Genomic DNA, 17806 nt, shown 5'->3' on the forward strand with positions numbered 1-17806 from the left:
CGATTTGCGATAATGGGAATATTCTCATAATATAAGAACTTAGGCAATAAAACTTCTAAGCTAATCAATAACACTTACAATCTTGTAGTTATCATACCACAAAAGTAGTCATCATTTATAGAGAAAACTGATAACAACTAGAGAAATTATCATCAAGTCATAAAAGTTATACCACATCAAATCTTTCTACTACAACCTATTTAAATGAGATATCATCAATTGTGCAAAACAAAATGGGATGATTTTATTTTTCTAGAAATAAAAACAATACTACTAATAGTCCATAGTCTGGTACTACTCCTCAGCGGTAACAGTCGTCTCGGCTACGGATGCGTCCTCATCGTCTGATATCTCTATGATAACTTCGTCACCAACATTTCCAAACAGAGGTAAAGGGTCCTCTCCCCAAAAAGGCCCTAACTGTGCTATCAATGTTGGCTCATCAGGAAACTCCTCTGGGTCAGACTCATACTCGGGGTCTGTTAACCAAGCATCCTCCTCTAAGGGAGGCAACTCGGGCTCCAAGACTAGCGGCTCCATAGGAGGAATAACGGGTAGATCAACTGGTAGATCAATGACTAGGTCAGCTAATGGATCAACTAATGGAATGACTGGTGGCTCAGTTGCTATGTGCTGGGTAGGAATGGTACTAGGCCCTGCGCCATCTCGAAGGCTGGCGAGGTCTGCTAACACGTACTCTAACCCATAGATGGCATATTCGAACATGGTACTGACCCTGTGTAAGTAAATAATCAAAATGAATCTCGGAAAAATACTCTGCTCTCTGAAGGGCCCTCAGCTCTCGATCAAAAAACCCATGCATCTCAGATAGACTCATGATCATCCTATATCTCTCGTATACGGCTTGCCCCTTGACTCCTCTATAGGCTGGAATCTGTCTCTCCAAGACATCCTCTAAGTATGAGGGAAAAAAATCAGGAGCCCCTAGCGTGTCATTGTGCCACATGTAAATGGCCAGCTGGTTTCGTAAGTCTTGATTCTCCCAGGTCAAACGAAAAATCTCCTCTTAAAAAAGAGCTCGGTCAGTCATTCTGGCGGCTCTCACCCTATCTCGATCCTCAGCAATCTGTAGGGTGACATGGTCAAGATAATGGGCTAAATGCTGAGGCCCAGGGGTGAAAGTCAGGGTCGGGGAATCTGTACGAACAAAGATAGTGTCTAAACGAGCTCCCTGGCTACTGGAAGAGTCAGACATCCTGTGATAAATAAATAAAATTATGAAAACAATTATTAGTGATGAGCAGATATTAGAAAAAAAATTATAACTAATTGTATTTTACATTTCTAGGTAACCTATCCTAGCATGTTTGGCTCTGATACCACCTCTGTGACACCTCAACTCAGGACTTAGCCCTCGAGAAATGCCACCTTACCTAAGTATATCTCGTGCGAGAAATAGTCCTTTGAAGTATTATAGACAATAAAAAAAATCTACTAAACTTTATTAGCGGAAGCGAATCGAACAAAGCACCAGTAAATTTCGATGAATTTATTACAAGACCAAACTAAAAACATAAAAAAAAGATTTATTATAAATATTTCAGACAACCACTGCTAGATCATTCACCGACATTGAACATCTTTGTACCCTGATCACGAAATACGGTACACAACATCATAGATTCTAGTCTCAAGCTCAAGCGGCCTTTATCCTTGTTTTTAGGCGGCTGAATCGACTAGGAACAAATTTAGAATATACAGTGTTTATAAATGAGCTTCAAGATCGAATTACGATTCATTTGTATTAAAGTATGTGTTTGGGCTAAAAATAATTAATTATGGAAGCCCAATTTAATGTTGAAGTCCAATTAAACTATATAAGCCCATAACAGATTAATTCTTATCAATTCAAACCGATCACAACGTGGGAGGAAAGAAATGGAGATCGTGCGAAGGTAGTGGGAAAGATCATGGGCTCGTGGGGGAGTGGATAGAAACGGCACAGCGCTGGGAAGAAAAAGACATCGGCACACAGAACTAGAAAAAGGACAACTCAACTCTACAGACAAATCTGCAAAAGCTCTCTGCTAAAATTCCAATATTCAAGCAATAGTTTTTCAAGCTTTCCAGCATATTTCTAGCAATTTACGTCTTGTCGTTTTAGATTTCATCAACTCTATTTGTTATATTTTTATGTCTTGTAAATTCCTACGGTTTATTGAAAATATAAACAATGTCAGGGGTTTATTCCTCAAATTCCAATAGTTTTCTTTATTTTGGCGTTATAGTTGTTTTATGAGATTAGAACTGACGGTCAAATTTAGAATTCACTTTCGTTTGTTTTTAGAAGTTAGATTTTTATCATTTTCACACAAATCGGTGTACTTTCGCACCTGGCACGCCCGCAAATCAAATATTATGAAAACATATTTTTGGCACGCCTAGTGGGACCGCACTATGCCGCCAAGAAGAAAAGAAAACGTCAGTCAGGAAAGCGGGGAAGTCTCTGGCTAATCAAGAGGGAACTCAGGTTCCACAGCCAGAGCAACCTACTGTTGAACCACATGCTGAAGAAGTAGATCTGCAGATTCCTACTACGTACGATCAAGTCTCGAACAGGGTTATGGAAGAATTGACTGCTATAAAGATCGAGGAGATCTCACTGGCCTTGTCTAAGGCAATGGCTGACTGTTTGAAGACCATTTTGCATAAACCGAGTCAGTCTCTTCGAGGAGAGAAAAATACCACTGTCAAAGAGGCTGATCAGGGAAGCAACCAAGTTCATGAATCTGATCAGGGAGTAGGAAACTCAAGGGCCGGTGATCCACGCCGCCCAGAGTTTACTCTCCCAAATCATCCAGAAAGAAGGTATACGCCACCTCACAAGAGAGAAGAAACCTTAGGGGGAAGATCCCACCCATATCCACGTGCTCATGGAGTGGGGAGCTCGAAACAACTAGTTACTCAAGTGTACAGCGTGACAAATCCTCTATACCAACCAGGAGCTTATGATGACATATCGCACATGGATTATCAAGGAGTGGATGGGAGATTTCCAGGAGGTAATATTGGTTTAAATGCAGGGTTTCAAGCTCGGGGGGCAAATCACTACCATCACTCACTCCCAGCTCGGAACATTCACGTGGGTTGATCCAGAAATGGTGAGAGAGACTGTTCAAGAGCTATATGGGTCGGCCTTGAGGTAGATAGGCCGCCCAAAGTTCCACAAACTCTATCCAGATTACATAGACGTGAATAACCCATATCCAAGGGGTTATAGAGTTCATGATTTCAGCCTATTCTGTGTGGAGAACGGCCAATCGAGCATGGAACATATAGCCAGATTCACCATCCAGTGCGGGGAATTAGCCAAATTGGAGAACTTCAACAATCTAAAGTTGCGGCTATTCCCGAATTCCCTCACTGGGACTGCATTTGCTTGGTATGTCTCACTCCCCAGAAATTCTGTGATGAGTTGGCAAGAGATGGAAAGACAATTTCACATTCAATTCTATAGAACAGAGCCAGAAGTGTGCATTGCCGACTTATCCAGAGTCACTCAAAAGAAAGGGGAGTCCATGGAATATTTCATAGACAGGTTCAAGAAGATAAAGAATAGGTGCAAGGTATTCCTACCTGAGACCGAGTTCGTGAAGATGGCACAAAAGGGGCTGGATTTTGAATTAAGGAAGAAATTCCAAGGTATGGAGTTCAGGGATTTCTTTGAGCTAGCCGCCAAAGTAGCTGAATACGAAGAACTCTTGCGGGAAGAGTCATACAAGAAGAAAACTGCTATGTGGTCTTATTATCAGGAGGTGGATGACGTGGCATTGGCAGAGATTAGATCAGCTGGGTCTTGCACAGTTCCCCTGTTAAAAAAGAAGCCAGCAGAACCTGAAAGGAAGAACAACTCCCAACTCCCCAAAGACATGCAGTATACATTTGATGTGTCAAAGACCGAGGAAGTTTTTGATTTCTTGGTAAAAGAAAAATTCATCACTTTTCCACCTGATCACAGGGTGCCACCCACAGAAGAGCTGAAAGGACAAGAGTATTGTAAGTACCACAACTCCTACAATCATGCTACTAACTCTTGTTGGGCGTTCAAGAACATCTTGCAGGACAGAATTAACAAAGAGTTGTCAAATTCCCTAACAAACAAGAGTCTATGGCGGTGGATGATGATCCTTTTTCCCCAGTAGCTTTGGTTAATGTGAATGTGACAGACTTGAGGGATCTTCTCAATGAGAAAAGAAACCGATCCTTAGCAGTGAAAGACCGAGTAATCAAGAAATACTGGATCCCAAAGTGTCAACTGTTTGAAGCTCATGGAAGGCATAGTGCCGATCAAATACGAACAGTTCAGCAGCGTTTCCCCAGAAATGTTGGTGAATCCGCGGCCTATCGGCCGAGGAACCAACATTTCCTTGAAAGACCGGTGCTTGAGAATAAAAGGTTCAGAGGGGAATCATCTCGTGATCAGCACCATAGATACTCGGACAGGAGAAACATACGTAGAGTTGAGTCACGAAAGGTGGAAAACAGGAAAGTATCAGCTGATCAGTGCATAGAGTGGCGTGCATATGAAATGTCAAAAGGAAAAATGATTGAGAGCCGGAGAGCAAAGCCGAGATACGTCCTTCCAGCCAGAGGAGAGTTCAGTGAGTCTTGGAGAGTGGCCCAACACAAAAAGTTCCCTAGGCCACCGACTAGGACACAAAAGAGACGGCTGTTGAGAGAAAGAGCTATTGCAATGAGAGAGGAGTCCGCTAAGTTGAGAAATGAACCCACAATTGATGTTCCAGTCTCCATGGAGCCAGTGGGGAGTAAATCCAAGTTTGGAAGATCGGCTACTGAGGATAAGTTTGTTGAAGATGATGATGATTTGTTAAGCGAAGAGGATGATCAAGCAAGAAAAACAATTAATTTTTGCGTTGGAGAATTTCACATCACCGTGGATTGTGCCACGGGAGTGGTGATACTACCCGAGAGATTTAAAATGATGGAAAAATAGGACGGGGAGTTGATGCCCCAGGAATCAGTGCAAAAGAAAGAGCATGCAAATAAACTCCTTGAGGGGAGTTCAAGAGTGATATCCAGGAGGGCCGCCCAAATAAGCCTCAACAGGTAATACTTGAGAAACCTACACCGGCCATGACCAAGCACATAAGGCCATTGTACATCAAGGCCCATGTCAATGGGAAACTAGTATCTAGGGTCTTGATTGACAATGGGTCAGCTGTGAATGTTCTTCCAGTAAGAATGTTGAAAAGTCTGGGCAAAAATGAAGAAGACTTGATTCCTTCGGAAGTTTCGGTTGCTGCATTTACAGGGGAAACCACCAAGACCATTGGGGTACTCCCTGCTGATGTTACTGCGGGGAGTATGTCATCGTTATGTGCATTTTTCGTGGTGAACTCCTCCGCCAACTTCCAAGCGTTGTTAGGCAGAGACTGGATCCATGCAAACCAGTGCATCTCATCCTCAATGCACCAACTGTTGTTATTTTGGAAAGGGGATGATGTAGAGGTTGTGGAAGCTGATGGACAGCCGTTTCAAACAAGTGCAAGTGCAAGTGCAGTTGAGGCTAGATATTACAATGGGGATTTCGGGCCCATCAAAATCCGTAGCAATGGCAAGAAAGAGAACCCACTGTACATGCAAACACCAACTCCAAGCTCGGTGTTGGAAAGAATCCTCAAACCTACTATTATCGTGCCGTGTAGGCCGATAATTCAGCCGCTAATTGAGGAGATTGATGATTGATTTGAACCAAAAAGAAAAAGAGGTAGCTGCAACCTCTATATGGAAGGCACATGTGCAGCAAGTACTGGATAAACTAAAGGAAGAGGAAGCATGGGACACTTATGGAACTGAAGTTGTCCAAGAAGAAGAGTACGAAGAGGATGAGCTCCAATTCGATGAGTTTTTGATGGCGCCATCTCAAATGGAAGATGGCCAACACGAAGTTCAAGACCCATTGGAAGAGATTAACTTGGGGGAGCTTGAGAATCCAAAAGTGGTATATGTGAGTAAGCTACTGGGAGAGCAGTTGAAGCAAGACTTGATCAGCATGTCGAAGGAATACAAAGATTGTTTTGCATGGACCGAAAATTGGTAGAACATCGCCTTCCATTCAAAGAAGGTTTCAAACCATTTCAGCAGTCATCTCGTCGCATGTCAAAAGAAGTCGAATTGAAAGTGAAAGAAGAAGTTGAGAAATTGTTAAAGGCCAAGTTTATAAAACCGATCAGATATACCGAATGGCTTTCGAACATTGTGCCAGTCATGAAAAAGAATGGCAAGGTCAGAATAAGCATCGACTTCCGAGACTTGAACTGTGAAACTCCCAAAGATGTATATGTGATGCCGATACCTGATATGTTGATTGATTCAGTGGCTAGACATGAGTTGTTGTCTTTCATGGATGGATTCTCAGGTTACAATCAGATCAAAATAGCAGAAACTGACACTCACAAAACTGCATTCAGATGTCCAGGAGCTGTTGGTACGTTTGAATGGCTTGTTATGCCATTCGGGCTAAAAAACGCATGAGCCACGTATCGAAGGGCTATGAACTCGATCTTTCATGATATGATAGGACATCATATTGAAGTGTATATAGATGATATTGTTGTGAAATCTAAACAAGCTGCTGATCACATTGAACACTTGAGGAAAAGCTTCCAACGAATGAGGCAACATGAGTTAAAGTTAAATCCATTGAAATGTGCCTTTGGTGTGAAAGCGGGAAACTTTTTGGGATTTCTTGTACATCAGAGGGGAGTTGAAGTGGATAAAAACAAAGCCAAAGCTATTATGGAGGCAAATCCGCCTAGAAACAAGAAAGAGTTGCAACGCTTCCTTGGGCAAGTGAATTACTCTTGAGGAGTTCTATTTCTAACCTTGCAGGGAAGACGAAGAAGTTTTCACAGCTGTTGAAGTTCAAAGACTAGCGGTGAGTTCAAATGGGAAGAGTCGCATCAGAAAGCTTTTGATGTGATCAAGAGATATTTATCTAACCCACCTGTTCTTATGCCTCCCAGGTATGGAATACCCCTTAAATTATACATATCCGCTGCTCATGAATCAATTGGATGTCTACTAGTTCAAAATAATCATGAAGGAAATGAACAAGCCATCTATTATTTGAGTAGATTCCTTACTCCTGTAGAGGTGAAATACTCTGTAATTGAGAAGATGTGCTTAACACTGTATTATGCTTGTACTAAGTTAAGACATTATTTGATTCAATCAAGAGTGTTTGTGGTAGCTAAAACCGATTTGATTAAATACATGCTCAATAGACCCATTCTCTCCGGGCGGATTGGTAAATGGTCTTTGGCATTGGCCGAGTTTACATTGACCTATTACCCCCAAAAGTCAATAAAAAGCCAAGCTATCATCGATTTTTTAGCTGATCACCCTTCACTTGATGAGTTTATTGGAGAACAGGTTGGGTTTCCAGTTTGTGGAGTAGGAGTTCAACCCTGGGAGTTGAAGTTCGATGGATCAAGTACAGAAACAGCAGCTGGAGCTGGTATTGTGATCACCTCCCCAAGAGGTGTGAAAACCGCTCTATCCTTTAATTTGGATTTCCCATGCACCAACAATCAAGCAGAATACGAAGCACTGGTCATTGGATTGGAAATTCTGAAAGATTAAGGGGCAAGAGAATTATTAATATCAGGGGATTCTCAGCTGGTACTCAAACAGCTGTCAGGGGAGTTCCAATGCACAAGTTTGTCCTTGGCTCCTTACTATACCGCGGCATCCCAACTTCTAGATGATTTCGAGGAAGTGTCATTAGTACATGTCCCAAGACAAGAAAATTGGGAGGCAGACGAGTTGGCACAGGTTGCTTCGGGATTGAAGATGTCTCCAGAACTTACACACAGGCTGGTGTTGATTCAGAAGAAAAACCACCCTTCAATTCAGCAAAGAGGGATTCAGGTAGACACGCTCAACTTGGATATAAACTTAGCTAGTGACTGGAGGGATGACATGAAAATGGTGCTAGAATCAACCGGGAGAGATATTCCACATGGTTTAAAAATGAGAGCTCTTAATTACGTTTTAGTAGAGGGAGATTTGTACAGGAAAGGGTTAGATGGTTTGCTCCTCATATGCATAGGCTTCCCAGAAGCTTTGGAGATCATGAAGCAAGTTCATGAGGGAGTGTGTGGAGCGCATCAATCTGGAATAAAGATGAGATGGTTGATAAGGAGGTATGGCTACCATTGGCCATCCATCCTGAAAGATTGCATCAAATATGCTAGGGGATGCCAGCCATGTCAGAGACACAGGGAACATCCAAAGAATTCCGGCGGATGAGCTTCACTAGCGTTGTCAAACCATGGCCATTCAAGGGCTGGGCCATGGACTTAATAGGGAAAATCTACCCCTCATCATCTAAAGGCCACTCGTTCATCCTTGTGGCTACAGATTTTTTCACCAAATGGGTAGAAGCAGTGCCTTCGAAGAAAGCGGAGCAAGGGGATGTCATTAACTTTGTGAAAGAAAATATTATTCATAGATTTGGAATTCCAGAGTCATTGACCACGGATCAGGGAACTATGTTCACAGGCTCAGATATGAGGGAATTTGCAGAAGATTATGGAATTAAATTGATAAACTCATCCCCTCATTATCCACAGTCCAACGGGCAAGCCGAAGCGTCAAATAAAGTGTTGATAAAGATTCTACAAAAGATGATGGAGGAGAATCTCAGGGATTGGCCAAGGCTATTATCAGAAACTTTGTGGCGTACAGAACATCCAAGAGGACTGGCACTGGAGTGAGCTCTTTTTCCCTTACCTTTGGCCATGATGCAGTGCTCCCATTGGAGATTATGGTACCATCAATGCGAGTGGCAAAGCAAAACGAACTTTCCCTTGAGCATTATAATGAAGCAATGATCATGGAGTTAGAAGAACTGGATGAGCTGAGAATCCAAGCGTACAATGCTTTATTGTTACAAAAACAGAAAGTTGCGAGAATCTACAACAAAAGAGTTAACAGGAAAAGTTTCCATGAAGGAGAAATAGTGTGGAAGACCATACTACCACTAGGAACAAAGGATAGGGAGCTGGGCAAATGGTCTCCCAACTGGGAGGGACCATTCAAAGTACATAAGGTGTTAGACGGAAATGCATATTGGCTATCAAGCTTAGATGGCCATCCACACAAAAGATGCATAAACGGCAAGTATCTCAAGCCGTATTTTCCAAGTATGAGGGAAGAAGTAGAAAAAGCTTGCGAGTGAAGCAAACACGAAGGCTAATATTCAGTGGGGAGTTGGCCTTTAGGGCCACTTTTGTATATATTTAGTTCCTTATTTCAAGATGTCATGTGAGGTAGGCCTTAGGGCAACTGAAATAAATATCTGTTGTTTATGATTCAACAATAAAATTGATCGGAGAAAGTGGGACACTAAGCCACTTTCATTATTTTGAAGGCCCTTTGTTTCACTAAGGAGTCGGCCTTATGGCCACTTATTATATATGAATTCGGTCGATATTTCCAATGTTTTTATGGTACGAGAAATCATGTTGAAGAAGATCGTACCGCCATTGTATAAATTGGTTGTTTGCATGTGCAGTGACAGACCCATGAAGTAGACCTTGAGGCCACTTAGAATATGGCAGGAAAGAAACACAGCGAGCGGGGAGTTGAGCTCACCGAGCGGACAACGAGGAAGAACCTGAAGAGAACAAGGGAGTTATGCGAACCCCAAGAGGACCCAGAAGTTGACTTTGGAAGAAAAATAGGCTAACCAGCCATTTTTATATGTTTTAGCTTCAGATTGTAAGATTTTATTTGAAGTAGGCCGTGGGGCCACTAATGTAAATATTTGTTGGTTATGGTTCAAAAATGAGAACGATCAATTAAAAGTTGGCCAGTATGCCACTTTTATCATATTGGATCCATTGTGTTTCGATAGAGAATGAAGAGAGGAAATAATCTCGAGTGTGGAGTTTTAAGCCAACATATGGTTTTGATTGAAACTATTTAAATGAGTTGGGTTAAGTGGATTAAGAACGAATAGAAACTACTTCCCAACATCCAATACAAAACATCACATACAAACCCACATTCATTCCACATGCATCACCCAACAACCACAAAACCAAACCAACAATCAACAAATCAAAGGCGGAATCACCGTATGCAAGAACAGTAAGTAAACGTGTATGCGGGAAAGAGGTCCGACTGAAGTGCAAATGCATATACGTGTATGCGGGAAAGGGGTCCGACTGAAGTGCAAATTCATATACATGTATGCGGGAAAGGGATCCGACTGAAGTGCAATGCAAGATGTTTGGGGCGAGGGAATCGTCTTGAGTGGATGCAGCACATAAGAGCACATAAGAGCACGTAAGGGTTAAGTCTTACCTGTGTTTCAAAAAGCCTTAAACGACACCAAGGCTTAGGTGTCGAATACACCGGAAAACTGAGGCCAACTCATGGCCAATACATGCTACCTGCTAAGAATAAACATGCCAATGTACAACAAAAGAAGATACATGGGAATAGCAGCCAAGATAGAATCAGAATCAGTAGATTGCTTGGGGTCAAAGACCACTGCATGCACGCAAGAAATATTCAGAAAATTAATTGCTACTGATGTATACTACAGGGCCAAACAATGGCTACTCTACCGCACCTACAAAGCAAAGTCTAATGAATGGCCGAATAATAATAAATCTATGATTCCCCACAAAAACCCGGTGTCAAAAGAGTTAGCCCAACTACACAAAAAACCAATCGCCCATCCTTTGGTTTCTCGGATACAAAGTCATACAAAGCGAAAAAGGAAACTTCAATTCAATCAAGGCGAATCGACAACTTTCGGGGAGCCAAGAAACACTGAGTAACAATTCACTAAAAGGGAAGAGGAAAATACCCATGGCCGTAGAGAGTGAAATCGGTCGCCCCGAGAAATCCACTGAAGCAGGCGCAACAAATGGGGAAGTCGGCATGGGCATGGGTTGCGCGGGATGAGCATAGGCGCCAAGAGGAGTGTCTAAAATTGACATAGCGGCTGCCAAGGGACGACCCGAGCCGAGTTGGGAGTTCACCTGTTCCGAGGGAGATTGGCCAGCGCCCATTCGAGAGCCCATCGACGACCCAGAGATAGCAAGGAATAGATTAGGGCCGGTAGCGGAGCCAGCGAACACGATGGGCGGCGGGATGGAGGCGACGGCCGAGACAGAGAACGCGCCCACAGCGCTTGGTTCAGAAGGGAGCACCGAAGAAGAATCTTGAGCCATCAGTAAGTCTTCGACAACCACAGCGTGGGAGAAACGAAGATAAAGGAGGGGCGAAGGGATTCGAAGAAACAACGATGTTCCGATAGCAGCAGGGAGCGAAGAGCGAGCGCCAAAGGAGATGAAGAAAGAGGGCCGAAGATCGCGATTTGAATCTGTGGGAGGGAATTCTACTGGGTATAAAAAATTCATTAAGGAATTGGGCTTGGCCCAAAAATCACAAATTCACTCCACAGAGAATGCTCACGGGCCGTTCCAAATAAAAGAATCTGGTTTACATACAATCATTTTGGCCCAACGGGCCAATGCTTGCGGGGGGCAATTGTTTGGGCCAAAAATAATTAATTATGGAAGCCCAATTTAATGTTCAAGCCCAATTAAATTATATAAGCCCATAACAGATTAATTCTTATCAATTCAAACCGATCACAACGTGGGAGGAAGAAATGGAGATCGTGCGAAGGTAGTGGGAAAGATCATGGGCTCATGGGGGAGTGGATAGAAACGGCACAGCGCTGGGAAGAAAAAGACATCGCCACACAGAACTAGAAAAAGGACAACTCAACTCTACAGACAAATCTGCAAAAGCTCTCTGCTAAAATTCCAATATTCAAGCAATAGTTTTTCAAGCTTTCCAGCATATTTCTAGCAATTTACGTCTTGTCGTTTTAGATTTCATCAACTCTATTTGTTATATTTTTATGTCTTGTAAATTCCTACGGTTTATTGAAAATATAAACAATGTCAGGGGTTTATTCCTCAAATTCCAATAGTTTTTTTATTTTGGCGTTATAGTTGTTTTAGGAGATTAGAACCGTCAAATTTAGAATTCACTTTCGTTTGTTTTTAGAAGTTAGATTTTTATCATTTTCACACAAATCGGTGCACTTTCGCACCTGGCACGCCCGCAAATCAAATATTGTGCAAACAGTATGATCAATGTTTTTATCTATGTTGATTGCATGAGTATACAGATAAAACAAAAATGAAACCATGAAATGTAAATTATATTAAAATAAAGAATGTTAATTACAATCGAGTCAAGAAATTCCTTAACCTACTATTGGCTTATAAGACATCCGCTCTAACAGATTTTGAAGGAACCACACTATATTTATATACTTTGCCGTGGCTAAAACCGGGAAATTTATTGGACGTCAATAAAAGCATCAGTTTTTTGTATGGTATTATTATATTTGTGATGCAATTAGTTTTTTTTTTTTTTGTCTGAATTGAATATATGAGATTTATGCAGAATTGGAGATGACATAATATTTTTTTCAATATGAGTTACATCCTTTGCACAGACAATCATATTTTATCATTTATCAATATACCAATAAATAAATTAATATATACATATTTTAAATTTGGTATTTCATATTTTTTTATCCATGTATTGCATGTGCTTCAATCGTTAATAAATATAAATTGTTTAAGAAATCAATAATATCATATCTCGTTAGGGTATGCTGATAATAATTAATTTTGGCACATGCAAAAATGAATTCATTTGGTTGAGTGGATTAAACAAGGATATATTAATAGTCAAACACTTATCCAATATTTGATTAAAATTTTAAGATGTTTAAATAATCATTTTGACCAGGTTTAAGATCCAATTTTGTTAATAACTATTTGATTATCAACCTAACAAATCAAGTGAGATACACTATCAAAACTCAATAATTACATTTTTCTCCTCTTATTTCTTAAAATTTTAAAGTTATTTATTGAATAAAAAGTTTATTTTAGAGTGTTGTACGTTAGATGTTGATTCCTGATATTTAATATATATCATTATTATATAATTTGATTTAAACTTTAAAAAATATAAAAAATATTAATATTTTGGAAAAATAATTTATTTGTATATATTTTAATAAAATAACAAAAAACTAAATTTTAATGTTGATTATGCTTATCAATAATATTTTTATTTTTATTATATTTAATTTTATGATATTTACACTTATTAATTCAAAGATTATTAATATCTTTATTATTAACATTATTATTATTATTATTATCTAATATTATGTATCGCTTCCAGATGTGTATAACAAATAATTAAACTTAGAAAGGTATTGTTTCTCACGAAAATTGCGGGGCCGTGCCAGGCACGTGTTCGTGCCAAATGTGAATTAATCTGACTCCGTTTACCAAGCATTGCGAATCTCGATTCGACCGTTAGTTATAATTCCTTTGAAATGGCTCCAAAAATAAGAACGTGAAGTGGCGAATATAATGAACTTAAAGGGGGAATTCATAAACAATATCAACATTTGTTATGCCATTAAAAATTCGAACAAAGTTTTTACAAGAAACTTGAACAAACATTCTGAAATCTATGGAAGGCGATTGCTGGAAATAAAAATATACGACCAAATATGTGAGAGCAAAGTTGCAGAGAAGTTGCTGTAGATTTTTTGTGAATTTGTTGAGGACCTCTTTCTGATTATTTTTTTTGCTTTTGTTACATTCCGCACAGCAGTTTTCCCTTCCCCCATCACTCCACGTTCTTCCACGTCGGGCACTGGCAGCAACTGATATCACGTTGATTCATTGGGTCAACTGCAATTTCACTTGGGCCGAATTTTGGGCTTCTTTGAGTTCTGGACATAACAATTGGCTTTCATCTGTTGAATTTGTTTTGGGCTTCTGAAATATTAGGCACAACAATTGCCCCCCGTAGCCAATTTGGCCCATGAGCCAATTTGGCTAATTATATGTTTAGCCCACTTTGGCCCATATTCAAAACTTGGGGCCCATATTCAAAACTTGATATGAAGACCACATTCTATGTCACGGCATCCTTCAGAATTCTTTAATAACAATCCCTAACGTGAAATTCTTATTTTATACTCCTTTCATTCTCCCTTCAAATAGACAAGCACAAACCCATATCAATCCTCAAAATTTGTCCTTCACATAAACAAACTTTGATTCCCTCATCGTGTTCTCACTTCACAGTTATCAATTATTCGATATTTGCCACCGGATCGTGGAGTCACGTGGACACCATTCAACTTTCAAGTAAATTTCCACCCTCAAACTCCTTTGCATTAAGCCATTTCATCTCAAAAGAGCAGGTAGATTTCTACATTTTTTCTATTTCTTCATGACACAAATGCTTTAGGACTTCACCTACTTTCTTGATCATGCACTCAAGGTGTTTGATACATTGTCTGAGCTTTCGATCTTCCACGATCTTTGTTGGCCATTCTATGTGATCATTGCACCTTATGCTTTTTGTTGTTGTCTAGAGAACTTGTCTGCATTTATTTTCATGTACCTTCATTCAAGTATACAAGGTATCTACTTGCCTTGATCTCGACTTCACTTCAAAGAGAACCAATATCTTGTTTGTTTGATGTCACTTGTTCAAAAGCCATTACTTGGTTGTCAACTGAGGATGATCTCTTGGCCACTTTACACAAGTGTATTGATTTATTTTTCTTTACTTTCAGGAATGGTTAGTGATCCTCCGTCTCCTAGCGCAAATCCATCGAGCCAACTCTGATATTCCTTTGGCTGTTAAGACCATCTTTGTCCCTAATTCTACTGAAGATTCCAACATGGTATCAATCCAAGTCTTGATTTTCCTACAGTCATTCCCCTATTTCAGCTTTCCAAGATTCTAGGTCCACGTGTTCAGAACCATTGATACAGCTTGGAAGCTTCAAGACCAACAATGGGAATACACACTGAAGGAGGCTGAACAAGTTCGAACACATTGTCATTCCAAATGGGAGGGATTTGTTCAGATTGGATATTCCTTGAGCTTTTGCTATTATTACCTTTGCACAGACTCGAGATGATTCTCATTTTTATTCTGATTTCTGCTGTCTCTTTTTGTTTGCCATAATTTGGCGGATGTCCTTCTGATTTGTAACTCTGGAAAGTGGCTCGAAAGCCAAACTTTATTTGGGAAACATGTTGTTATTACCATATACATGCTGCTTGAGATTTGTTTTCATCCATTTGGATTTTGGCATTTCACATTTACAAGGGAAACTCTGCCAAAATTTTCTAAAACTAAACAAACGACAAAAAGCCTGTTTTCTTTAACATTGATGCAACATGGTGGGTCAACACTGCTTGTTACCAACCAACTGTTAAACAATATTTTTCTAACAATACTCCTCAAGGTTTCGAGATATGCCATAAACGAACTTCACTTTTCATCAATTTGGCCAACCAACACAACAAATATTCCTCTCAAAATACATCAACTACATCGGATTTCATGAGCAATGATTTTATTTATTCACAATGCTCCATCACTATTTGCAAACAAGCTCAGCGGGGAATGGCTTAAAAGCCTATTCCTCGCATATTACAAAAACTTTCTACGAGTCAATATCTCAAAATTAGCCAAAGTGGCTATCCAGCCTACTTTGTACAATACTTCTCATCTATTCCATCTTTATAAAAAATCCGTCTCCGGCTGTCGATCTTTCATCTGAGCCGGAGCTAAAATTAAATCCTCCATTTGTAACTCTTCTTCCTTGCTACCTTCCATATTCCTCCTCAAATATTTTCTTTTCTTGGAATGATTCCTCCACCTTAGATCTGCGCTCAACAGCTTTTTCTCTCAACAAACGTCGTTTTTGGGTCCGAGAAAGCAGTTTTGGTAACTTTGGATGCTCCACCCGTTTCCATACACCATTGGGGATTGCTCTGGGAGGAATAACAAAACGAGATTTTCTTTCATATCTATTATCGGTGTCTAGAGGTGGTGGCCTCTGTATTAGCTTCTGGAATGACTGTTGGTCACTCCTTCCCTCGCCATTCATTGACCCATGAAATGAAACCTTTCCGAGGTGCTGGTTCTCCGGCCTTTTGGCCATGGATCCCCTACTGTACCTCATATTCCTCCCACTATAATACATATCATCTCCACTGTGACAGCGGTCTTTTCCATGAAAAGTTTCTGTTTTCTTCTCCCTAACCTCAAACATCATTTTTCGAGGCACCCAACACTTCTTTATAGTAATTCCTGGCCTAATGGACATGTCCCTGTTTCCACTCCTTCTCCTCTCATTGATCAAGAAGCTCAAATCAGTACTGCTCATGTTCACATTGGCTATAGGGGAAAAAAGATCTTCATCCACTATCATTGCTTCCTTTTTCTCGGGAAATTTCAGGATACCCTTGTTGATTCTTTCCTGCAAGACATTCTTGAAAGCCCAACAAGCATTAGTATTATGGTTGAAGGAATTGTGGTACTTACAGTAATCTCTTCCTTTCAATTCCTCCCTAGTGGGCAGCTTGTGGTCTGAGGGGAATGTTATAAACTTCTCCTTCACCAAGTGATCGAAATTTCCTCCGTCCTTGATGCATCAAAAGTATAGGGTGTTTGCACTGGAGGAATGTTTTTCTTGGAAAGTTCTTCACTTTTGCGTTTCAAGAAAGGGACAATCCGTGATCCGGAGTTTGCTACTTCTGCCAATGCAACTTCCTCCACTTCCTGGAAATAAGAGCCCACTGTAGATTTTCTTTTATGACTCTCCTCTCGTAACAATTCCTCATACTCTGATACCTTGACAGCAAGTTCATAAAAATCACGAAATTCCATCCCTTGGAACTTCTTTCTAAGTTCAAAATCGAGTCCTCGCTGTGCCATCTTCACGTATTCTGATCCAGGGAGGAAAACTCGGCATCTGCTCCTCACCTTCTTGAATTGGGGAACAAACGTAACTTGTATTTAGAAAAGCTCTCCAAATTTGCCAATTCCCCACACTGAATTGTAAACCTGGCCACATGTTCCACGCTGGATTGACCGTCTTCCCCGGAGTATAACGTGAAGCCTGGAATGCGGTATCCTCTTGGGTAAGGGTTTTAATGATCCACAATATCAGGATACGATTTGTGGAATTCTGGTCGATTGATTGGCCTCACTCCTGGGCCATACAACTCCTGAATCACATCACGTACCATCTCAAAATCCAACGCTGGAGTTTGTCTTAAATGGTGAAGAGGATAGATTGCCCCCCGAGTGTTATTCCCCGAACCTGGCGCTGAATATCCACGCATTCCCTCATCAACATACACCCCTGGATGTAAGTTAGGAGACGTCACAGAGAACACGTTACTAGCCATTTGTTTGCTGTTGCTGCAGTTTTGGAATTTCAACCCCAATTCCTCATCCCTTTTGTGCGGAGGAGTGTATCTCCCTCCCTTGACAGATTCAGGAATTCGTGTTTCCCCCAAGCGGCGATTTTCACCTGCTTGAGAAATCCCTGATCCTTGGCCTTGATCTTTTAGCAATTTAACGTCAGTTTCTTGGAGTTCAGCATTTTCTGGTGTAACACCCTCTCCTTTTGCAGACTTCCTCCATTCCTTCACTTCTGCCACAAATTCCATCATAACAGTAGAGAAAGTTTGGGTCATTTCTTTGAGATCACAACGGATATTTTTCTCCATAGCCAACATAAAGTTCAGCGAAGGCCCGCCAACACCAGAAACATCAATTCCTTCCTTCATAGTCTCTTCCTCGAACTGGTGAACAAGTCTTTCAACAGTTCTTCCATCTGCATCAATTTCTTCTTCCTGTGAGCGATGAACTTTCC

The 17806-nt window shown here is 40.6% G+C and overlaps 1 protein-coding gene across 1 annotated transcript; it reads left to right on the forward strand.

Moving 5' to 3' along the window:
* Nucleotides 1-5115: 5115 nt before the first annotated feature.
* On the forward strand, nt 5116-5695 carry LOC142521965 (uncharacterized). Its single transcript, XM_075625138.1, has 2 exons — nt 5116-5596; nt 5688-5695. Exons 1-2 carry the CDS (start codon nt 5116-5118, stop codon nt 5693-5695), a joined length of 489 nt encoding a protein of 162 aa, XP_075481253.1.
* Nucleotides 5696-17806: the final 12111 nt, after the last annotated feature.

This window comes from Primulina tabacum, chromosome 13 (genome assembly GCF_025594145.1).
Source record: "Primulina tabacum isolate GXHZ01 chromosome 13, ASM2559414v2, whole genome shotgun sequence".
Lineage (NCBI taxonomy): Eukaryota > Viridiplantae > Streptophyta > Magnoliopsida > Lamiales > Gesneriaceae > Primulina > Primulina tabacum.